Source organism: Lipotes vexillifer, unplaced genomic scaffold, assembly GCF_000442215.2.
Source record: "Lipotes vexillifer unplaced genomic scaffold, Lipotes_vexillifer_v1.1 scaffold1079, whole genome shotgun sequence".
NCBI lineage: Eukaryota > Metazoa > Chordata > Mammalia > Artiodactyla > Lipotidae > Lipotes > Lipotes vexillifer.
This window is the reverse complement of record NW_006772344.1, coordinates 167,475-192,123: the sequence shown is the minus strand read 5'-3', so window position 1 is coordinate 192,123 and position 24,649 is coordinate 167,475. Positions and strand designations below refer to the sequence as shown.

The 24,649-nt window shown below is 43.7% G+C and overlaps 2 protein-coding genes across 3 annotated transcripts in view; one reads left to right on the top strand and one right to left on the bottom strand.

The window, feature by feature from the left end:
* FKBP9 (FKBP prolyl isomerase 9) overlaps positions 1–3,375 on the bottom strand; it is a 50,774-nt gene extending 47,399 nt beyond the window's left edge. Inside the window, exon 1 of one of the 2 annotated variants that reach the window (XM_007447401.1) lies at positions 3,143–3,375. In XM_007447401.1, coding sequence (XP_007447463.1) covers positions 3,143–3,375 — 233 coding nt within the window. The remainder of the gene's footprint in view (positions 1–3,142) is intronic. The other variant, XM_007447402.1, reaches the window with a different exon arrangement.
* Positions 3,376–10,800: 7,425 nt separating this feature from the next.
* Positions 10,801–24,649, top strand: part of LOC103089300 (retinitis pigmentosa 9 protein-like) — a 16,143-nt gene continuing 2,294 nt past the window's right edge. The window contains exons 1-4 of the mRNA XM_007447397.1: positions 10,801–10,952; positions 13,327–13,357; positions 14,493–14,622; positions 21,561–21,652. Of these exons, the coding sequence (XP_007447459.1) occupies positions 10,801–10,952; positions 13,327–13,357; positions 14,493–14,622; positions 21,561–21,652 (405 nt within the window). The remainder of the gene's footprint in view (positions 10,953–13,326; positions 13,358–14,492; positions 14,623–21,560; positions 21,653–24,649) is intronic.

The following is a 24,649-nucleotide window of genomic DNA, read 5'->3' as shown; positions in this document are numbered from 1 at the left end:
GCGGGTCTCCCGCTGTTGTGGCTTTTCCCGTTGGAGAGGACGCACAGGTTCAGGGGGGGCCCAGCTTCTCCGCGGCAGGCGGGATCTTCCCGGCCTCGGGCACGAACCTGGGTTCGCTGCATCGGCAGGCAGACTCTCAACCACTGCGCCACCAGGGAAGCCCAAGCTCAGGCTATTTTGAACAGCTTTCACACGCCCTCACTTCCAGGCCTCTGCATATGCTCTTCTCTCTACCAGTCACACCCTTTCTTCCGACCCCTACTCCCCAGTGCTCACCCCTCAGCTACTCCTGGTAAATTTTAATCTTCCTCAGGCTTTATTCCTGCTATCCCAGAGCTCCATCTTGACCACCCCTCCCCCAACCCCCAACCCCTACACACTCACACACTCACACACACACACACACACACACACACACACACACAACATATAGTTAAGCCTTCTGGGTGCTTCCAAAACTCCTTGCCGTTCTTCCATCATATACGTGGTGGACTACTGATCATAAACTTTAGACTCTGGCACTAAACTGCCTAGATTCAAAGCCCCACTCCACCACTTAGTAGTTAAGTAGTTAAACGACTTATTAGTTTACTCCACCTTGGGTAAATTAGTTGAACTCCCTGAGCCTCAGTTTCTTCTTCGTAATGAGATACCTCCCTCACCGTACTGTGAGGTTAAAAGAATTCATTTCAGTTCCTGTATGTAAAGGCACATGGTAAGAACTATGTGTGAACTCTATGTGAGAGACAGAAGTGGGTGCTATTATTCTTTCTGTACTTATCGCACTATATAATTGTCTGGACTATAAGCGAAAGGGCAGGGAGGGGATACCATCTTCAGGGGCAGACACTGCATACACATTTGCTGAATGGATGGTGGCTCCTCTGTTTTCTTTCCACTGTCCCACACTGCCTCACAGTGGCTGCCATCCTAGAGGGTAGAAAGTATTAGACAATTTGTTCCAATGGGAATTATTAACATCAGCACAAGCAGGAAATTCTTACCTATTTTCTAATTAATGAAGCAAATTTAAAAAGATACACAAATGGCCAATAAACTCATGAAAAGATGTTCAGCATCTTTAGCCATTAGGGAAACATGAATCAAAACCGCAAGGATGTGACTTCCCTGGTGGCGCACTGGTTGGGAATCTGCCTGCCAGTGCAGGGGACGTGAGTTCAATCCCTGGTCCGGGAAGATCCCACATGCCATGGAGCAACTAAGCCCATGCGCCACAACTACTGAGCCTGCACTCTAGAGCCCGCGAGCCACAACTACTGAGCCCACATGCCACAACTACTGAAGCCCACGTGCCTAGAGCCCGTGCTCTGCAACAAGAGAAGCCACCGCAATGAGAAGCCTGCGCACCACAACGAAGAGTAGCCCCCACTCGCCGCAACTAGAGAAAGCCTGTGCACAGCAATGAAGACCCAATGCAGCCAAAAATAAATAAATAATAATTTTTTAAAAATGAAGTGAAAACACACATCCACAGAAAACCCTGTACATGAATGTTCATAACATCATTATTCATAATAACCAAAAAGTGTAAACAACTCAAATGTCCACCAACTAATGAATAAACAAAGTACGGTATGGAATATTATACAGCCATAAAAAGGAATGAAGTACTGATACATGCTACAACATGATGAGCCTTGAAAACATTATGCTACATGAAAGAAGCCAGACATAAAGGCTGAAAACTGCATGATTCCATAAAGAGACAGAAAGTAGATTAGTGGTTACCTAGAGCTGGAGGGGAAGTGAGTGACTGTTAATGGATTCAGCATTTCTTTTTTGGAACAATGAAAATGTTCTGGAATTAGAGCCTTGTGATGATTGCACAACTCTGTGAATATACTAAAAAATAATGAATTGTATGCTTTAAATGGGTGAATTATATGGAATGTGAATTATATGTCAATAAAGCTGTTCTTTTTTTTAAAAAAGCAACTGAAACAATAGTGAGAATGACTATTTCTCAGCACTTGCTATGTGCCATGTGGCATACTAACCAGATTTTTTATATTGACTCAATATCTGGAATTTCAAAAAAGGCAAGAGAGGCTAAGAGTACTTTTTAAAAGATAACTTCAGGAATGAGCCTAGCCCAGCCTCGAACACAAAACAGATGCTCAACAAACATTTCTCTTTTCTTAGTCTGGTGATTCACTTAAGAGATTATAGTGCACAGACCTAGGATTATAACAGTCTTGGGAAGGAGAGCAGCCTGGGACTGGAAGCGAAGAGGCCTTGTCAACCCTAAAGCTAAACTGAAGAGAAGTTGGGAGAGGTGTTGTGATCTTGGAGCAGAGTTTAGGGCTGAAATTGTGGACACAGTGCACAGCCCCCTGTCAAAGCCGAGTGACTTGCTCTGGATTACCTCTTGCCCAGGGAGTTTTTGGTAAGGCAGTAAAGGAAGGGCAGTAGTTAACAGGCACAATCCTGGACTTGGATTGTCCGGGTTTCAAAATGATTCCGCTTAAACAAGCTTCTTAGCCTCAATGGCCTCAAGTTCCCTCACTGGCAAAATGAGGGTAATGATAGTACCTACCTCAGAGAATTGTTAAGAATTAAATGAGTTCGTTATATGGAAGGCACTTAGAACTACCCTGGCACACTGTAATAGCTCCATATATGTTAGCAGCTGCTATCATCACCTTCGTCATTATCATCATTATCACCTTCGAGAGGCATGTCTGACTAGACACTCAAGGGCCTCGCTGAAAGGAACAGTAAAGGGAGACTGGCAGGCGGACACCAACATTTGCTCTTGGTGTCTGCTCGCAGGTTGACGGCTTTACACCCATTTCGCCTGTGTTCATGCGCAGGGTGGAGAGGGAGGGCGTGATCTGTCCCGACCCAGCTGCTGCGCAAGGTCCTATCAAGATTCCCGCTGACCAGGGAAGCAAAAGGGCCGGGAAACTCGCGGCACCCCACCCCCACCCCCAGCCCCCAGCACTCCAGGCTGAAGGGATGAAGGGTCTGGGAAGCTTTGGGGTGGGAAGAGGGAGAGGGAGGAGCGCGGGGCGGAGCTGGGGGAGGTCCGTCGGGGGGGAAAGGCCTGTCCGGAGACAGAGAAGCTGGGAGAGCGGTCGCTGCAGCCTCGGAGGTAGGGCCGGCATGCCGTGCGACGTACCTGGAGTCGAACTTCTGGCCGTCTGGGAACATTCCCACGTAGTGGTAGCGCACGAAGTCGCCGCTGCGCACGGTGCGGGGACACTCGTCGGGCACGAAGCGCCGCTCGATCTGCAACTCCGTGTCGGAGCCCAGCCCCAGGCCCGCCACGGGCGCCGCCTGCCCGGTCACCCAGAGCAGCAGCAGGAGCAGCGGCGGCGGCGGGGGCCGCCAACCCCGGGCCCTGATCGCCATCGCGGGCAGCGAGAAAAGGGGGTCGCGGCGCGGAGCTGGCGAGGCGCGCTGAGCTCGGGAGGCGCGGGTCGGGCCTGGACTTGCGGCGGCGTTTGCAAACGTGGAAAAGACTCCCGGCCCTCCCCGGGCGGCAGCAACCACCCCCTCTCTCCCGCCCCCCGCCCCCAGGCCACATCCGAGGGAGGGGAGGAGCCGCGGCCGCGCTCCAGGACCCGCCTGCTGCTCCCTGAGAAGCCTGGGCCCGCAGGGTCCGGTGGGCCGGCCCGCCCGGGGAAGAGGCGGGCCTTCTTCGGCTGGCGAGTTCAAAGGGGACCCGTCCCCGAGGGAGAAACCGTGAGCTCCTCGGGACTGGGCTTCGGCCCAAAGTTGGGAGGGAAAAACTGTTACTACCCAGGCAAATCCGCTGGTCTCTGCCAGTCGCTAGAGACTCTCCGGATTTAGTGCCACCAGAGGCTTCTACGTGGCCGCGGATCCAATTACCCCTTGCTGCTTTGGGGAGGGAGGAAAACTTTTTTTTTTTTTTAATTAGTTTCAAGGCTGGATTCTACGTTGAAAATGACTGAAACCGTCTTCAAGATTTTTTTCCAGGATTTTCTTTTAATACTCAGAGAAAGGGGGAGACATGAATTGTGAGACTCCCCTGACAGTTGTCCAGAGGAAAGTTTTAAGTGGCTACCTGTGAGTGATACTTAATAGCAAACATCCCACGTGGTCCCACCCGCATGACTAAGCCGGCTAAGACCCCACATTAGAGACTCAGATGCTGCGGGAAATTCATTAGAGTAATTTAATGCATTCTAAGCTTAGAATTGGTTGTTCTCATTTATTGAAACTTTGGACTAATGAAAGCAAATCACCAAAGGTTTCTCAGCTCGTTTTGGAAGCAAACAATACCAATACCAAAACCTGGCAAAGATAGCAAGAGAGAGAGAATGTGGGCGCCAACCTAATTTATAACTAGAAATGCAAAAATGTTAATAAATTGTGACTAAATTGAATCCAACAACTTATTAAAGAAAAAAAACACAATTATGCGGACTATTTAGGTGACCTGCAAATTGTCTGTGTCCTCTGTAAGACGAAGATAAAACGTACTAATTTTTTTAAAAAATGATAATTATTAGATTATTATAGATTTTATTAGATGCAGGATCTAATGAGAAACTACACGTAGCACTAAAGAAATGTTCATTATTCCTAATAGAGCTTATTCTATTGAAATAGAAAACCTATTAATACAATTCATCCTAACACTGGTTATTTATAGGTGGTTGAATTTGGGGTGATCATTTTCTTCCTTCTATGTACTTTTCAGTAGTTCTTTATGGTTTTTAATAACAATGTCAGGTTTTAAACAGAAACAAACAAAAAAGTCAACCTGGTTCCAGTCAGGAATCTTCCACTCCCTTACTGTGACTGTGGGCAACGCATGCCACCTTCTGGGCCTCGGTTTCTTCATCTGTAAAATGAAGTGGTTGATTTCTAAACTCTTCCAATTCTAAAATCCTATGATCCTGTGAGAGAGAAGACATTCCAGAATGGAAAAGAAGACAGATGTAGGAAGAAACAGGCCAGGTAGTGACTGCCACTTCCATTTTGCCTTGTAGTGCTTCCAAGTGGTCATTCCTTTTATTTTATTTATTTATTTATTGGCCACGCTGAACAGCCAGGGATTGAACTCAGGCCCACGGCAGTGAAAGCACTGAGTTCTAACCACTGGACCACCAGGGAATTCCCTTGTTATTCCTTTTAAAATGTTAATTATCTGATCAAACAGTATGTGTGCTGTATAATGTCTGTAACAGACATTCTTTGAAATGGATTTCTGTAGCAATTTACCAAAGAGAAAATTTACCTCTTGGCATTACTGACATTATCATAAGAACTAATTAAAATCAAGCTGAGATTTTAAAATAAGGATTTCCATTAAACTTCTGGGGGTGACTTTGTAAGAACTTGGCAAGTCTAAAAACTGTAAATCCAGTCAAGAAGAGTCAACAGTAGACTAAAAGCTTAGAAAGGTAAAGATGGGGGGAAGAGGTTAGCAGGTGAGAGACGGTAACCAGAAAGAAGGGAAAGGTACTGGAATTTTTTTAAAGGAGCGGGGAGAGAATGAGATAGAAAGCAAGAAGGGAAACATAGAAGAGGAGAATCAGTGAGAGAACAGAGAGCCAAGGAACAAGAGAACGTGACATAGAGGCGAGGACATAATAGGAGAAACATCCAAAAGGTCTGAGGCCAGGATGGAGGCGTGGAACAACATGGAGAAGGAAGCGAAGGGGGATCTGAAACAGGATCGGTCTGAATGAACGTCAGAGAACTAGGTTCTTTCTATCCACCGCTATACAGGAAGCGGAAAAATTACAAACAATCCGTCAAGTAAAGCAGGGCACTAAAGAAAGAATTCTAGTTTTCATTGAGCCTGAAATAAAGAAGGACTCACGCATGAATCAGATCTTCCAAGAGCAGTAAACCCTGGAGGCTAAGCTTTGTAAGCTATTAACTTCAGTTTGGCACACACTGAGTTGGGGATAAAGAAAAGGCCAGTATTAAGAAAAACATCCCCCCCCCCGCCCCCGCCAAATTCATCTGAGTTGACCTGAGGCAAAAATGAAGTAGAAGAAATGTTTCCAGCAGTGTGTTCTCTCCCTCCCCAAGAGTTTCCAAGAAATTCTCCCAGCTTCAGTATTTGACAACACACCTGGCGTCACCATGTGGTTTGATGAAAAACCCTGGACTAGAAAGCAGACCACCCTGGTTGTAGGGCCACTCAACCCCCTACTCTCTGAGCCTCAATTTCCTTATTTGTAAGATGTCTTGCCTACCTCCGTAAAGTTTCTAGGAGGATCAAGTGAAGCAATTTATGAGGGATGAAAATCTGCAAAGTACTGTGTAAATGTAAGGAATCACATTTATCTATGAGTGAGAGAAGACCCAACTCAAAAATCACTTAACTCATAAAGATGTATACTATCTCTCACAAGAGAAAGTCTGGATGGGAAGCAGCTGCAGGTGTGGTTAATAAAGTGTCTCTAGAACATCCCCAAGGGCTCAGGTGTCTTCTGTCCTCCTCAGGGGGTTCACTGCTCCCCCTCATGATTCCAACATGGCTCCCCCAGATCCAGCTACCACATGCAGGGAGCACCACCCTGAGGCAGAAAAGGGATCTTTTATCTTTCCAAGTATCCTTTATTAAGAGCAAGCATTTCCAGAAAGCCTCCCTCCTACAGACATCCCCTCATGTCTCATTGACTGAAACTGTATCCCATGCCCATTGCTAACCTATCAGTGGAAGAGAAATAGTATTACTACGATTCGTTTAAGACTAATCAAGATTCATCTCCAGAGAGCAAGGAGAGTCTCGACTCTCTAACCAGCCTCCTCTGAAGTAGATGGCTCCCTAAGCTTTCTGAAAAAAACCAGAGTGCTGTGAGCAAGGAAGCGAAGGAGGAATGGCAATTGGTTTGTCAACCAACAGGTTTTGTCAATTACGTTAGATGTCTTCCCTTTTCCCTCCAAGCATCAAGTAAAGCACATTGTCTGCAATTTTTCCTCTAATCCTACTGGTTACTAAATAGAATACCAGTTTAAATTATTAGAAATAATAATACGGGACTTCTCAAATGTTTCCACTGTGCTGCAGAGAGCTATGGACATGGACCCTTGGGAGATTAGTGACTACTTGACCAGAATTCTTTGAAGTCTGGTGTTTAGCAGGGGGGAAGGGGGGGAGACAGATTCTGCAGTCTACCTTCTAATCTAGCCATGATTCATTAGTATGTAATAGGATGTGATCTTTCCCTTTTACTCATTTTTTCCTTCCTCCATCTTCCCAGTGGGGAAAAGGTCATTGGTAAGTTAAGAACTAGTTAAAAAAACACCTTGTGAGCAAAACAATGGCATCAAAGCTATGCTGCAAAAGCTGGTCAAGATAAGCAGGAGTGGGCTTCCCCGGTGGCGCAGTGGTTAAGCATCCACCGGCCAATGCAGGGGACACGGGTTCGAGCCCTGGTCCAGGAAGATCCCACATACCGCGGAGCAACTAAGCCCCTGCGCCACAAATACTGAGCCCCTGTTCTACAGCCCGTGAGCTACAACTACTGAGCCTGTGAGCCACAACTACTGAGCCCGCACGCCTAGAGCCCGTGCTCTGCAACAAGAGAAGCCACCACAATGAGAAGCCTGCACACCGCAACGAAGAGTAGCCCCTGCTCACCGCAACTAGAGAAAGCCTGCGTGCAGCAACAAAGACCCAACATAGCCAAAAATAAAGAAATTAAATTAATTAATTTAAAAAATACATATAAGGAGAAAATCTAGTCATTTGGGGGAATTCCCTGGTGGTCCAGTGGTTAGGACTCCAAGCTTCTACTGTAGGGGGCCTGGGGTGTATCCCTGGTCAGGGGGTTGAGGAGGGGGTAAGAAGAAGAAAAGCCAGTCTTTTTAAAATTGTTTCATTCAGAAAGGCTTCAAACCTATCCAGTAACACAGAGTCAGGACTAGCTGCAGCCACCCCTCTACAATTAGGCCAACACCAAGGCCCTTTGGCTGGCCTTGAGAGTGAATCTGCTATCTTAGGATGAAGCAGAGGGGTAGAAAAGACTGAAGCAGAGGATAGAACACAGAGGGAGGACAAAGAAGGCATCTCTCACTCACCTGGGCTAGGCACCTGGGTACAAAGTGAAGGGTGACTCCATGTGTATTCACAGTTGGGTAACAATCACTTTACTCTTTCTTTCTGGAAAGGAGCTGTACCTGCACACCCCTCCAGATGCTACATGCATAAAGAAAGGGTGATGGGTAAGAAGAATGATTCAGAATCATAACCACCAGAGAAAGAACTCCTGTTTGTCTAACTGCTTACTAGATGTCACTACATTGAGTTTATCACAATCAGAAAATGGGGCTGAATTTGAAAGATGGCCCTGGGTCATAAAGAATCTGACTCCATTTTTTTATGTTGACCACTGTCACCCTTCAAGCCCCGCCTCCACTTTCCGCTTTCTCCCCACCTGTGGACAAGCTGATAAGAAAGCCTACACACTCCTTCCCTTGGCACCAGAGGAAAGTTCAAACCCCACAAAGCCTTGGCCTGTGTGCAGGCGTATTCACCCAGGTTCTACCTCCTAAACACAATAAAACCCAGGGTTACTCACCTTTCCTTTGCTGAAGCTATTTTTGAACTGTCTTAGGTGCCTGACCTGCTCTCCCAGAAAGCCTCAATATGTGAGTAATAAATTTCTCCCTACCCTCTCGGTGCATATGTGGCATCATCAGTCTTGACAGCAAACCGATTTGGGGTGGAGGAGGGTCCGGCATACTTCTGTGGAGTGACCACAACACCTTGCATATCATCCTGGATCGGCGGCCAGGAAACTTCTCAATCTGGTGCCAAAATACATAAAGAACCCAGGCTCACATAAACAGGTGGATATAAGCAGCAAAAGAATTTTCACTAAACAAATATAGAAAAATGGTACAGATGAACCTATTTGCAGGGCAGGAATAGAAAGGCAGACGTAGAGAACAGACCTGTGGACACGGGGGGAAGGGGAGGGTGGGATGAACTGGGAGATTAGATTTGACATAAATATACTACCATGTTTTAAATAGATAGCTAGTGGGAACCTGCTGTATAGCACAGGGAGCTCAGCTCGGTTCTCTGTCATGGCCTAGTTGGGTGGGATGGCGAGGGGAGGGAGGTCCAAGAGAGAGGGGATGTATGTATGCGTATGGCTGATTCACTTTGCTGTGCAGCAGAAACTAAGACAACGTTGTAAAGCAATTATACTCCAATAAAAAATTTTTTTAAGAAAAGAATTTTCCCTGCTTTATAAGTACTAACAGGGTAATTATCAAAGAGAGATGCCTAGAATGCAGCTCAGGATGTGGTAGTGGGTGAGGCTGTCAGACTACTGAACTGTACACCTGTTATTTTTCCCTGCCCAGTATTGCTCTTCTCTTCTCCTTCCTCCTCCCCTTGCTCCTCCTCTTCCTCTTCTTCTTTCTCTGTCTCTCTCTCTCTCTTTTCCTCTGTTAATAGCACCTGGATTTTGCTTTGAGGAACAACCCCTCCCCCTCTCCTAGTCGATATGGCTTGGATAAAGCTGATCCACCCCTCAGATTTAGGGTGGACATGTAACATAGGCATTAGCAGTCAGTGTTCTGCAACTCCTTGAATACAGTGATTGTTTCCATGACAAGTACATGACTCTTGCTAAGCCAATGAGTATAATACATGGAATTCTTATTGGAACTGAGAAAGAGAAAGTTTCTTCCAGCTGGGGCTGCTAATTTGCTGGCCATCTTTGGATTCTAGTGGCCATCTTTGCCCCCACAATGGGAGAAACTTTGCCCCCACAATGGGAGAAACTGCAAAGAATGAAGCAATACAAAGGAATGTGAAGCTCTGAAATTGCTGACTATAACATTTCAGCACCTAGATCCAGCCATTCCTGAAGTTCCATCCCATGACATTTCACATATGTAAGCCCATAAATTACTTAATTTTTTTTCTTAGAGCAGTTTGATTTGGATTTTGGTCCATTGTTGTTTTCAAAAGAATTTTGACTAATATTTGCTAAAATGGAATTATCAATCCCTGGGTCTTCTTGCTGAGAGAGCAAATCACTATTTTAGACAAACTGACTTTGAATTGACTTCTTTCAACTGCAAGTGAGAAAAATCCAACACAATTGCTTTCTGCATATAAGTATATACTAAAGTTTTCAGATTATTTGCTTGCACGCCATAAGGTCACTGGTTAGATAATGTTTGTTGTCTTTTCTTTTTTCTTTTTTCCTTCTTCCACCTTCTTTTCTTTTACTTTAAGCGCATAACTTGGCCGGCAACAAAGCCTCCCCAGGAGGACAGGAGCAATTCTTGGTTGACGTGAGCCCCTTAAGATTTATCTTTGGCTTGCACCAAGGAGTTGTCTGACCAGGGGTAGGGTGTGGTTAGGCAGTGGGGTCTGACCTGACATCCCTTTTTTTATTGTCTCAGGGCCTCTTCACGTGATCTCTCCCCATTTGTTAGCTTGGGCTTCCTCTTAGCATGGTGGCTTCTATGCAACTGAACAGCTTACATCCCTGAAGGCTTCAGGAGGGAATACTTCAAGAGAACCAAGGGAAAGCTCTGGCTCGCTCCGCAGCATCCTCAGCGCCGGGGCTCCTGGCCGCCGCCAGGGGGCGCTCTCCGGCCTGCGGCACCCGCTGACTCCGCAGCAAGGTTCGGGGTCTCAGAGCAATGACTTGCGGAGGCAGTCGGGCCGGCCTGTCGGGAGGCGGGGCACTAACGGCCTCAGCCGGGACGTTGGGCCCGGCCCGGCAGGCCGCGGAGCGGCGGCGAGAGGGGGCGCTGCGGGGCCGGGCGGGCGCGGCGCGGCGCGAAGGAAGTGCGGTCTTCGCGGCTCGGCGTGGGCCCGCAATGTCGTCCCAGCTCGGGCGCGACGACTCGGGGACCGCGGGCGCGCGGCGGCCGCGGGAGCCTCCGGAGCAGGAGCTGCAGCGACGCCGGGAGCAGAGGCGGCGGCGGCACAACGCGCAGCAGCTGCAGCAGCTCAAGCACCTGGAGTCCTTGTGAGTCCGTCACGCCCGCTCCCGACTAATGTGAGGAATGGGGTCGGGGCCCGGGGTCGCGCGGCGGGGCCTGCCCGGGGTTGGAGACCTGCGAGTGGGCAGGTGGGCCCGTCCCCAGCAAGCCGGGTGCGGGTTTTGATCCCGGGCTGCGGGACGCTGGACTCAGCCTTTGGAGGAAGAGGGGGGAGGCTCCATCCCCAGGCTCGTCCCGGGCGCGCGAGGCGGCGGCGGGCGCGCGCTTCTCGGCCGGAAACGACGGTTTTATTCCTCGTGCGGCGACGTCGGTGTCGGTCAGGATTTGAATACAGGAGAAGTGCGGCTGCGCCCTTGGGTCCTTTCCCGTTTCTCCGTTCAAGGGGCTCGCTCTGACCTGGGTAAAATCCCCATTCTTTTCATCTAGTGCTGTTAACCAGGGAGGGAAAAGCCCAGTCCTTGAGTGCGCGGTGAAGAATGGAAGAATAAACGTGGGGTGAGGGCCTGGTCCCTGACTCTTCGGGAGGAGCTGTCAGGTCGAAGAGAGCGTGGACTTCTCTCTCGTCCCCAGGATTTTTTTAACCAGAGTTAAGGGTGGAAGCAACAAAGAGGCCAGTTCCAGCTCAACAAGAAGAATTAGGACCAGAGTCATGGATTCTTGCTGGTCAGCGTGGCCTGACCTAGGAGGCACTGTACTCCCCCAGCTACCCGGGGTTGGAGAGAGTCCAGATAACGCCTGAGAGAAGGGTTGGTTGTAAAGGAGATTTAAACAGCAGGTGGAAGGTTGGATTAATGACCCTTGCGGCTCTTTTGTGTGTTTCTGTCGTTCTGTAATCAGCTTTAGAAGTCTGACTTTACTAAGTTTGGTGTTCACTGAGTTATCTGAATTATTTCTGTTTCAGGCACTTCTCATTACCTACCTTCTCATGATTGCTGAGACAGTCGTGTAAGGAAAGGCCCTCATTAACCTTCTGGGAGCTTTGATACAAAGTGCATGCTTCCTTGGAGCCTGGCCTGCTCTTTTCAGTGTGGCTCTTGTGCTGAATTTCACCTCAGTGGGCTGTGGTTTGGATACAGGTCCTGGCGCGTTCAAGGCACTCTGGGCTCAGGCAGGGCTTAGCCCCACCAGCCCTCTGTATCTTTAACGGTAGGATGCCAGGTGGTGGTTAATACTATATGTTTGTTTTGTAGCTCACAGAGCTTTTTCACAGACAAGAGAAAGATGATAACGTTTTGTAGATAAGAAAATGGAGGCTCAGTGGTGAAGCCACTGACCTGGTTAGCCAACAAAATTAGAGCAGAATTCAGGAGTGTGATTCTCAGACCAGTGGGATTTTTCCAGTTTCACAGATTTGAAACTGGCTAGGCTATGGACATATTTGCTTTTTCTAGTTCAGGGTTTTGTTTGATTTTAATTAAGTTTAATTCATACCAGAGTAATACTTCTATATAGCTTAGAACTTAAACAGTACTAAAAATGCTACAAAAAATAGCGGTGGGCTGCCCAACTCCTCATTTACCCACCAGAGTAACCTGCACAGCCCTCCACCTGCTTCCCTCCTAACAAGACCAAGCCTTCCATGTGCAGACTCTTTTAGTTTTTATTTCTTGGATTTAACTGCACATTTCTAAGTTATATGCTTATAACTGTTTTTGTTGACTCAACAATTTTAGACATCTGTTAACTTCTTGTCATAGTAGATAAAGATTTAGTTCTCTTACTTGCCCGTCTTGTTTCCATCCTTCCAATATAGCACCATCATAATAACTTTCCTAATCAATGTCAGTGTTAACATTGTTATAACTTTTTTTTTTGGCTGTGTTGGGTCTTCATTGCTGTGTGCAGGCTTTCTCTAGTTGCGGTGAGCAGGGGCTACTCTTCATTGTGGTGCGCGGGCTTCTTGTTGCTGTGGCTTCTCTTGTTGCGGAGCACAGGCTCTAGGCATGCGGGCTCAGTAGTTGTGGCACACGGGCTTAGTTGCTCCGCAGCATGTGGGATCTTCCCGGACCAGGGCTCGAACCTGTGTCCCCTGCCTTGGCAGGCAGATTCTTAACCCCTGCGCCACCAGGGAGGCCCTCAAGGCTCTTCTTACCGCACATTTTCCCTGCGATCTCTTGCTTTCCCTTCTTCCAAAAATAAAATCGCTGTGCCGAGACACTAAGTTATGATTTCAGTGAATTTAAGTTCGACATCGAACAGGATGTGGTATAGCATCAGTTTATTTATATAGGACTTCTGACTGCTGGGCATATTTTATTAACTGTTTTAGTTATAATGTAGTTTTAAGTTTTTTCTTAAAAAAAAGCCTTTTCATTTTGGTCTGCAGTTGCCTTTTGCTGATTGAGATGTGTTAACATTCCTATGAACATGGTTCATGACTGGTGTTTTCTTCCTTTCTTGTTATGAAAAACCTCCTCCTGGACTTATCAAGGTCAGTGTGAAGTTTGTACTTTTGGTTTTTCTCTGAGACAGATTTGACTCAGTGCTCAGACTCAGTCACTTGTTATGAAAAACAGCTGCATAAGGTTTGAACCTCCTTTTATGATAGTTCTGTGTCTTCCCTGCAGATGGCAGTCGGTTCATGCACTTTGGGCTTTGTCACAGCCTGTGCCTTTGCAGACATTTAATCAGCCTTGTGTCTGTCCCCTAAGAAACCACTGCAGGCCCCCCGAGCGTTCCTCAGCGCTCACTCCCATTCTTTCTGTCTCACTTGTGACTGCATCTCCTCAAAGCTCTCCTGCCCCATGTTCCTTCTCTGACCCCCTCGGTGCTGATTTCTTGAATGTCATCAGCTCAGAGAACACTGGACTCAGGAGACGTGAAGCTCATCCAGTCCAGCCCTACCTGTTGCAGGAGTCCCTCCTCCAGCACCCTGGCCACAGTGTCAGTGTCTTTCTGCAGGAGCGAGACTTAGAGGACTTAAGGCCAAAGTAACCTTTTCTGTTTGGTAACTTTCAACTTAAAAAAAAGATTTTTAGAAAAATTCTTCCATTATAAATTTAATATTTGTGGAAACTTAAAAAAATCATAAGGTAAAAAAACAGCACCTTAATTACATAGTGTAGTTATTTGGTAATGAAAATACATCTCACAAATACAGCATATGTGAGATTATAAAACATGACAGTGGCCTTCAAGGTCTAATAATCTATTTTACTCTAACACATTTTTCTTATTATTCCAGGAAACCTCACTTGTTTAACTCTATATTCTGCCTCATTCCACAAAGCTTTTAAGTTAGCAGAAAACCTTTTGTGATCTTAGAATCTAATTTTTGTGATCTAGAATCAGAATTTGGAGCTCACAGATCAATCCTGTGTAAACACTATAACCCTTCTCTAAGAACAGCTACTTTGTTTTCATGGTATAGCTAGCTCTTCTAGTATAGTTACTTCCATTTTTTCTGTCAGTTATGATTTGTCTTTCTTTCTAGCTCTTCAGAGGGTAACTTATGATGACGTTGGGATCTCCAGCCCATGAGAAAGCCAGGCAGTGCTGTGTTCTCAAACAAGTGGGAGAGTTCCTGTGCTTTTTTGCCACACAGCTTACACAGTTTCCTTTTTCAGGAGGATGAGACTAAGCCAGAAGACTGTATACCAGATGTCCCAGGCAATGAACATGCCAGGGAATTTCTGGCCCACGCACCAACCAAAGGACTTTGGATGCCACTGGGAAAAGAAGTCAAAGTCATGCAGTGTGAGTGTGGAAGGGTTTCAAGTAACACCCTCAATACGTGCAAGTTATAGACCACTGTTTACAAACAAGTTCACTTCTTTTAATTCATTCTCACCACAGCCCTGCTAAAGTCAGGGCATTATCTCTGTGCTATAGATGAGGAAGCCGCCTTGCATATGTTATTAAGTGTTCTGGGGTAAGAGGCAGAGCAGTGCTTAGACTCCAGGGCTTCTGGCTGTAAGGGCAATGGTCTTCCACAGGGCCGTAGCTGCCTGCGGAGTATACGCTTCAGTAATATTCCTGTAACAGAAAGGATATTCCATGTAGAAATGCCATGGGGGACAACGGATGTATTGGAGGGTGGTCCCTTGGGTCTTGCCTCAGTCAGTCATCCTCATCAGAGGTGTTGAGGTTTTATCCAGGTAACCTGAGAGGAGCTCTGGGCCACAGTGGATGGGTCTGGAACAGGTAGAGCTCTGTGTGCACACCTTCCACCACACCAGAGCAGCAGCACCTTCATCCAGCATAAGACAGCATTTGAAGAAGGGGTACTGCTGCCTTTAAAGACATTGTACAAAGATTCTTCACACACATAATTAAAATAGCAGTTTGCAGTCTCTTTGCCTCCATTCACACATCATCCTTTTTCCAGTACCTAGGTTGCAACAGTTAGCCTTATTCAGGGTGGCAGGGAATACATGAGGGCATGCTTTTTAGAAGTCAGGGATTTTGGGGTCCATCTTTGAGACTGGCAACCACAGTTATTGCTCATCATTGGGAGATAAAAAGTTGATTAGGAGCTCTAAGTGTGTGAGTGGGGTTTGCTGAGTGTCACTGGAGGGTGATATTTCTAGTCCGGTCAATTGGGAACTTGTGAGGTCAGTACCTGTAGGTTTTTCTTCTTGGGGTGAGTTTTATTTTCCTAGAGAAGAAGGCTCCTCCATGGAGGGTAAAGGCCAGGCTGCTAGTGTTGTGGGATCTGATTGGAGCAAGAAGGCTGGGAAATCTTGCCATTTACTTTTTATTTGTTCATGTAATCTTCTATATTTACTATGGCACCTTGCCTTCACATGTATCTGATGTCACTTTGCCAGAGATCTATGCCTTCACCTTTTTCAGACAATAAACTTCCTTCCACCAGGGCTAGTAAGAGTTGCCCTTGGACTTTTCATCAATCCTCCTTATTTCAGCTCCTCCTTTACCTTTACTTTCAGAGGTATCTGGTGCTCAGAGCTCAATTCCTAAGCTCTTTGGAGGTGCTGCAAATAGAAATTGAGCTGATTCTCCGTTCTCCCCTCTGGTGGCTTAGAATTCAATTTTCTGGTGTCTGCTCTTCATTTAACATTTAGTTTTTTGTTTTGTTTTGTTTTGTTTTTTTTTGCGGTACGCAGGCCTCTCACTGTTGTGGCCTCTCCCGTTGCGGAGCACAGGCTCCAGAACCGCAAGCTCATTGGCCATGGCTCACGGGCCCAGCCGCTTCGCGGCATGTGGGATCTTCCCGGACCGGCGCACGAACTCATGTCCCCTGCATCAGCAGGCGTACTCTCAACCACTGCGCCACCAGGGAAGCCCAGCATTGAGTATTTTTAAAAAATATTTATTTATTTATTTGGCTGTGCCGGGTCTTAGTTGCAGCACCCAGGATCTTCATTGCCGCATGCGGGATCTTCATTGCCTCATGAAGCCCCCGGCTTCTTTCTTTAAGCATAATATTTTTGAGGTTCATCTATGGCATAGCACATGCCAGTAATGCCAGTAGTTCATTATTATTATTTCCTCCTTCTGCTTGCCTTTGGTTTGGGTCGCTCTTTGTTTTCTGGATTTTTTAATTGAACCTGAGACTATTGATTTGAAAGCTTCATTCTTTTCTAATATAGGCATTTAAAGCTCTACATTTCCCTCTGAACACTGCTTTATCTGCATCTCATATGTTATGTTTAATTTTTGTTCAAATCAAAATACTTGCTAATTTTCCTTGAAATTTCTTCTTTGACCCATGGATTGTTTAGAAATGTGTTGTTTAATTTCTACATATTTGTAGATTCCCAAAGTTTCCTACTATCATTGCTTCCTAATTTGTCTTCTTTGTGGTTGGAAAACATACTTTGTATGGTTTGAATCCTTATTTTATTTTATTTTTAAGTACTTATTTTATGTACTTATTTGGTTGTGCTGGGTTTTATTTGCGGCAGGTGAGCTCCTTAGTTGTGGCTCACCAGTTCCTTTAGTTGCAGCATGTGTGCTCCTTAGTTGTGGCACGTGGGCTCCTTAGTTGCGGCTTGCAGGCTCCTTAGTTGTGGCATGCATGTGGGATCTAGTTCCCTGACCAGGGATCGAACCCAGGCCCCATGAGTTGGGAGTGCGGAGTCTTAACCACTGCGCCACCAGGGAAGTCCCGGTTTGAATCCTTTTAAATTTATTAATTCTTGTTTTATAGCCTAGCCTATGCTCTATTCTGGATAATGTTCCATGTGCGATTCAAAAATGTGTATTCTGTTCTTTTTGGGTGGTCAGATGTTCTACAGATACCTGTGAGGTCTAGTTGGTTTATAGTATTGTTGAAGTCTTCTATTTCATTGTTGATATTCTCTCTAGTTGTTTTATCCATTGTGGAATATTGAAGTCTCTAATTATTATTGTTGCATTGTCTAGTTTTCCCTTCAGTTCTGTCCATTTTTGCTGCATCTATTTGGAACTTTGTTGGTAGGTGCATATATGTTTATAAGTGTTATATCCTCTTGATGGATTGACCCTTATATCATTATAAAATGTCAATATTTGTCTCTTGTAACAGTTTTTGCCTTTGAGTCTGTTTTCTCTAATATTAGTATAGCCACTCCAGCTCTCTTTTAGTTAGGTTTTTAAACTGAACTTTAGATTATTTATTTGAGATCTTTGTTCTTTTCTAATGTTGGTATTTAAAGCTATAAATTTCCTGTAAACACTGCTTTATTTGTATCTCTTTTCATCCTCTTACTTTCAGTTTAATTTTGTCTTTGAATCTAAAGTTTGTCTGTTGTACTTGGAAAACATTTTTTTATCCATTCTGCCAATACCTGCCTTTTGATTTTCATTCAGATTAATGCTAATGTAATTTAAATAGAATACAAAAACTTTGTTCCTATACAGCTCCATTCTCTCCCCCTCCTTTGTGGTAATATTGTCATACAAATTACATTTTTATATATTATAAGCTCATCATCACTGTTTTGTAATTATTTCTCTATGAAGTTGTTTAAAATGAGATAGGAGAATAAAAGAATTACAAAAAATGTATTTATACTGTCTTTTATAATTATGTTTGTAGTTACCTTTACTGGTGCTGTGTATTTCATGTGGATTTGAGTAACTGCCTAGTATCCTTTCATCATTTCAGCTTTGTTATTTTTTGTAAGGCAAGTCCATTAGCAATAAATTTTCAGATTTTGTTTATCTGAACTTTAAGTTCCCTTTTATTTCTGAAGGATAATTTTGCTGGCTGTAGAATTCTTGCTTAATAGTCTTTCTTTCAGCACTTTGAATATGTTATTCTACTGCCTTCTGGTCTCCATGGTTTGTGATAAGAAGTCATCTGATAATCTCATTGAGGATTGCTTATATGTGATGAGTTGTTTTTCTTTCATTGCTGTTAAAATTTTCTTGTTATCTTTGGCTTTTTTTTTTTTTTTTTTTTTGTGGTACGCGGGCCTCTCACTGCCGTGGCCTCTCCTGTTGCGGAGCACGTGCAGGCTCAGCGGCCATGGCTCATGGGCCCAGCCGCTCTGCGGCATGCGGGATCATCCCGGACCGGGGCACGAACCCGTGTCCCCTGCATCGGCAGGCGGACTCGCAACCACTGCGCCACCAGGGAAGCCCTATCTTTGGCTTTTTAACAGTTTGCCTATGATGGATCTCTTTGAACTCATTCTACTTGGAGTTCATTGAGCTTCATGGATTTGTAGATTAATGTTTTTCATCAAATTGGGGAAGTTTTTGGCCATTATTTTTTCAAACATTCTACACTCTCTAGCACTCCTTTCTTTCTGAGATTTTCTTTATGCATATGCTGTGAAGTTTGATGGTATCCCACAGGTCTCTGAGACTCTGGCCAGCTTTCTTCATTCTTTTTTCTTTCTCTTCCTCAGACTGGATAATCTCAGTTGTTACCTATCTTCAGGTTTGCTTATTCTTTGTTCTGCTATCTTAAATCTGCTGTTAAGACCTTCCAGTTAATTTTTCAGTTTGATTATTGTGCTTTTCAACTCCAGAATTTCTTTTTTATTTATTTTTATAATTTGTATCCCTTTATTAATAATCTCCATCTGTGGGCTTCCTCCCGGTCCAGGAGGATCCCACATGCCGCGGAGTGGCTGGGCCCGTGAACCATGGCCGCTGGGCCTGCGCGTCCGGAGCCTGTGCTCCGCAACGGGAGAGGCCACAGCAGTGAGAGGCCAGCGTACCGCAAAAAAAAAAATAATAATAATCTCCATCTGTTATGACATCACTTTCATACTTTTCTTTAATTCTTTAGACATAACTTCCTTTAGTTCTTTTAACTTATTTATAATAGCTGATTTAAAGTCTTTGTCTAGTAAGTCCAGTATCTGGACTTGCTGTTGCTTTGTGTGTTCTGCAATATTTTGGTGAAAACTGCCCATTTTAGATAATATAAGGTGGTCTGGAAATCAGATTCTCCCTTCTACCCAGGTTTTGTTATTGTTCCTTTTTGTATTTTTAGTGACTTTCCTAACTAATTCTGTAAGTCTGTATTCCCTGTAGTGTATGGCCACTGAAGTCTCCTCTGTTAGCTTAGAGGTCAGCTAATAATACGACAGAGATTTCCTTAGATGCATTCATCTAAGAAGCCTTCTACCCTTTGCCAAGAGGTTATATGTGTGTGTTAAGACAAACCTGAAATGCTCATGTGGTTTGGTTTACATGTCTGCCTTAGCCTTTAGTGCCTGCTTGCACAGAGCCTTAACAGTGAGTCAGAAGTGAAAAAAAAGGCCTTCTCAGGCCTTTACTATGCATGCACACAGCCTTACACATGTGTATAGTCTTCTAGCTTCCCGGAACTATGTCAGAATTTTTGAGAGCCCTCTATGGACATCTCATTCCCCAGATCTTCCTTTTAAACTTTTGGCTGGGCTCTTGTTTACCCAGTGATATCGCAGCCGTAATAAGCTGTGATGTTAAACAATTGCAAGTGACTATTTTTGACAAATATCCTGGGGTAGGGCTTTTTCTGTAGAGCAAACTACATGACTGGTCAGATAGCAACAATACCCTGCCAGTGTGGCTCTGTGCTCTGAAGTCAGGGCTTTTTGAGGTGCTCAAAATCCAGTCTTCCCTCTTCAGTGGGTGTGACACTGCTGCTTTTCACAGCTGTCATGGTTGCAGGGCTGCTTGTTTTTAAGACTGTTGTGTAAGTAGGGGTTGGGAGTGAGCCCAGTTAAAACGCCAGAAATCCTGCTGTTCTTACCAAGGCTCGGTAGGGCTTCTTTAATTAATACTATTTAGATTGTGGCAAGCCTTTGCTTAATTTTCAAGGTTTCAGACAACTTGATTTGGAAAAATTTGCAACTATTTCCAATGCTTCTATGGAGGAACAGATTTATGGAGGTTGTTACTTGGCCCTTCTTGAGATACTTACTGGATTATTCCTTTTGAAAATAATTCTTCTGTCATTTTTATAGAATCTCAGGAAGGAAATGAAGGGAGACAAATGTGTTTAGTCTGTCATCTTTACCCAGAAGTCTGTGGCTTTTTTTTTAAAGTTTGAAAACCACTGCTCTGTTTGATGACGTGGTTAGTTGCATTTCACTTAGTATTTTATAGTTATTTGCATTGACTTGGAAAATAAAAGTTTGGGTTGGGACCAGATCCAGTTTTACCAAGAAGTAAATGAAGCTTAAGTTTCAGGGCCCCTCACTTGTGTCTTTCAAAGACCTGCAGGGACCATAGTGATGTGTTGATTATGGTCATGTGATTTTGTAAAATTTGCCAAGGCAAGATTTTTGTTTTTCCTAAAGAGCCCCCTCCATCCCCACCCCCACCAAATAATTTAAGCTCAGGCACCACAAAACTTGGACTCATTCCAAACAAGATATATATATATATATATATATATATATACACATATGCATACTTTCATTGATTTTAGTGATTGTAGTATTATCTAGAACAGTGATTCTCAAACTTTAATATGTCTACACATCACCAATAAGTCTTTTGAACTCCAAGTATGTGTCAGTGTTTCTGGGATAGGCCTAATACTGTGCATTTCTACCAATCTCCCATGTGTTGTTGATTTTGCTTGTGCATGGACCACATTTTGAATAGTAAGGATCACCTTTCCTTTAAAGGTAAGAGGGTTTTGAACACAAAGAAAGACATTGGTTTGAAGGAGTGTTATCCTCCTTTCCTGAACTTTAAATGTTAGGAGAGATAAAGACAGGGACAGCTCAGAGGCAGTCAACAGAGAACCCCCAAACTTCATTGTTTTTTCAATGGTTTCCTGAGATCCAGCTCTCAAAATTATGTTCCCATACAACCATTTTGTTTTTCACTTTCAGTACAGTATTCAATAAATTGCATGAGAAATTCAACACTTTATTACAAAATAGGCTTTGTGTTAGATGATTTTGCCCAATTGTAGGCTAATGTAGGTGTTCTGAGTGCATTTAAGGTAGGCTAGGCTAAGCTATGATGTTCAGTAGTTTAGGTGTATTAAGTGCATTTTCAACTTCTAGTATCTTCAACTTATGATGGGTTTATTGGGATGTAACCCCATCATAACTCAAGGAAGATCTGTAGTTTCCCTTCGTTTTTTAGGATCTTACATGGTTCATTCACTGATTGCATTTGCTTTTAGAATTGCAGTTTAATGAAGAAAAACTTTAATATGATCTACTCATCCTTCTTCATTAAAGGAAACTGTGTTATCTTACAGAAGTATTTCCTCTTTTCTTTGTTTTCAGGTTGGCGCTGTAAATGGTATGGTCACCGAACAGGCGACAAAGAATGCCCTTTTTTTATCAAAGGCAACCAAAAGTTAGAACAGTTCAGAGTAGTAAGTAGAACCCCACCATATCAATTTACATTTATCAGAGATAGTGAATATCAGTTGATTAGGTACTAACAGTGAACTGCAAATTGACACAAAATACATTCCCAGAAGTCATCTGGCTAAAGTATCTGGTGTTAACTACATTTGTATTAAATTACAGGCGTACCTCAGAGATGTTGCAGGTTTGGTTCTGGCAATATCTAAAACCTCAATAAAGCAAATAACACAATATAGTGAATGACATGAATTTTTAAATTTCCCAACACATATAAAAGTCATGTTTACTCTATACTGTATTCTGTTAAATATGCAATAGCATTCTGTCTAAAAAAACAAAGTACATAACTTAATTTAAAATACTTTCTTGCTAAAAAATGCTAACCATCATCTGAGCCTTCAGAGAGTTGTAGTACTAACATCAAAGATCACTGATCACAGATTGACCTAACAAATGTAATTATAATGAAAAGTTTGAAATATTGTGAGAATTACCAAAATGTGACACAGTGACATGGTATGAGCAAATACTGTTGGAAAAATGATGCTGATATACTTGCTCAACACAGAGTTGCCACAAACCTTCAATTTGTAAAAAACGCAGTATCTGCCAAGTGCAGTAAAGTGAAGTGCAGTAAAATGAGGCATGCCTGTACATTTGTGTGACAGATTAGTTCTTAACAAAAAACTTCTTATTAAGGTGTTATTCACTTATACCTTGGGAATAGTGATTCTTTTTCTGAAGCAGACATTGTTATTTATTCAATCACTTTTTTTAACTTATTGTATAAAAAAATCAGTTTTATAACTAAAATGAGGGTTTTAGTTTTCCAGGCTTTACTTGAAGATTATATGTCTTTAAACTATAAGCTAGAAGTGTATATATAAATTATATTTGCTCTTTACATGACAGTAAAATTATCATTTCCTCACCTTATTTTAACAGAGTCATTTCCCAGGGGTGTAAATTCTCCATTCAGTAACTGCTTCTGTCAAGTGAAATATGTAGCTCTCTGGATGTACTGAGGTTATCAACATATATCAAACTGGAGTCAACAGACATTCTCCAGTTTTTTTGTTTGTTTTTTAATTTTATTTTTTGGCTGCGTTGGGTCTTCATTGCTGTGCACGGGCTTTCTCTAGTTGCGGTCAGCAGGGGGCTACTCTTCGTTGTGGTGCGCAGGCTTCTTATTGCAGTGGCTTCTCTTTGTTGCAGAGCATGGGCTCTAGGCACACGGGCTTCAGTAGTTGCAGCATGCAGCCTCAGTAGTTGTAGCTCGCGGGCTCTCGAGTGCAGGCCCAGTAATTGTGGTGCGTGGGCTTAGTTGCTCTGTGGCATGTGGGATCTTCCCAGACCAGGGATCGAACCCGTGTCCCCTGCATTGGCAGGTGGATTCTTAAGCACTGCGCCACCAGGGACGCCCCATTCTCCAGTTTTTAAGACATTTTAAGATGTTGTGTTTTCATTTTAATAATCTGAAATAACTTATTTTGGATCAATCATTCTACTTTTAGGTGGAATGACAATTTCTACAGATACTGTAGAACATAGTTTGGTGATAAATCTCAAAAACTTTAAACATACTCATTTTGACTCAGAAATCCCACTTTAATTTACCTTAAGGATGTAAGAGAACATTAATATATACACAACTCTTTATGTATGTATAAGGATAGCTTTCATTATTATTTATGTGGTTAGAAAAATGGGAGCTAAAGAAAAATAGGAAACACCTTAATAGTCCAATATATCAACATAAATTACTGTAACAAATTATTTAGCCATTAGGAATTGTGTTTTAGAAGAATGTGTAATATCATGGGAAAATGTTTATGAAAACACAACTGAAAGTAATAGAGTTTTATATATAAATGGTATGATTATAATTTTTCATAAATTATGAATAACAATTTAAAAAGACCAGGGACTTCCCTGGTGGTCCAGTGGTAAATAATCTGCCTTCCAATGCAGGGGATGCGGGTTTGATCCGTAGTCAGGGAGCTAAGATCCCACATGCCGCAGGGCAACTAAGCCTGCGCACTGCAACTACTGATCCCACGCGCCTCAACTAGAGAGAGAAAAACCTGCACACCACCACTAGAGAGAAGCCCGTGCACCACAACGAGAGATCCTGCGTGCCGCAAGTGAAAATCCCACATGCCTCAATGAAGAGCTCGTGTGCCACAACTAAGAGCCAATGCGGGACTTCCCTGGTGGTGCAGTGGTTAAGAATCCGCTTGCCAATGCAGGGGACACAGGTTCAATCCCTGGTCCGGGAAGATCCCACATGCCCGGAGCAGCTGGGCCCGTGAGCCATGGCCGCTGGGCCTGCGCGAGCCACAACTACTGAAGCCCGAGTGCCTAGAACCCATGCAGCGCAGTGAAGAGTAGCCCCCACTCGCCACAACTAGAGAAAGCAGCAATGAAGACCCAATCAAGCCAAAAATAAATTAAAAAAAAAAAAAAGACCCAATGCGGCCAATAAATAAAAAGAGAGACCAGGGAATTCCCTGGTGGTCCAGTGGTTAGGACTCGGCGCTTTCATTGCCGTGGGTGCAAGTTCAATCCCTGGTCAGGGAACTGAGATTCCACAAGCTGTGTGGTGCAGCCAAAAAAAAAAAAAGAAAGAAAAAGAAAAAGACAGACCGAATGTTAATATTACTGTTATCCCTGGGTAGTGAAGTTGTAGATTTTTTTTAAAAACTTAATTTTCTGATAATATCTAAAATTTCTCTAATAAACATTTATTCTTTTTTAAAATGAGATAATTCAAATACCATAACATTTCCCATACGTGTTCTTACTTTTAAGTAATTCAAATCATTTAAAATTATCTATACCTCCAGTATACTTCCAGACTTTGTTTGGGATACTTATATATTTTTGCATACCTATAAATGTTTCATTGTTATATATAATTTTATAATTCACTTTTCTTTTTTTTTTTTTTTTCCAGTTTTTTTTTTTTTTTTTACACGGGCCTCTCACTTGTTGTGCTTTTT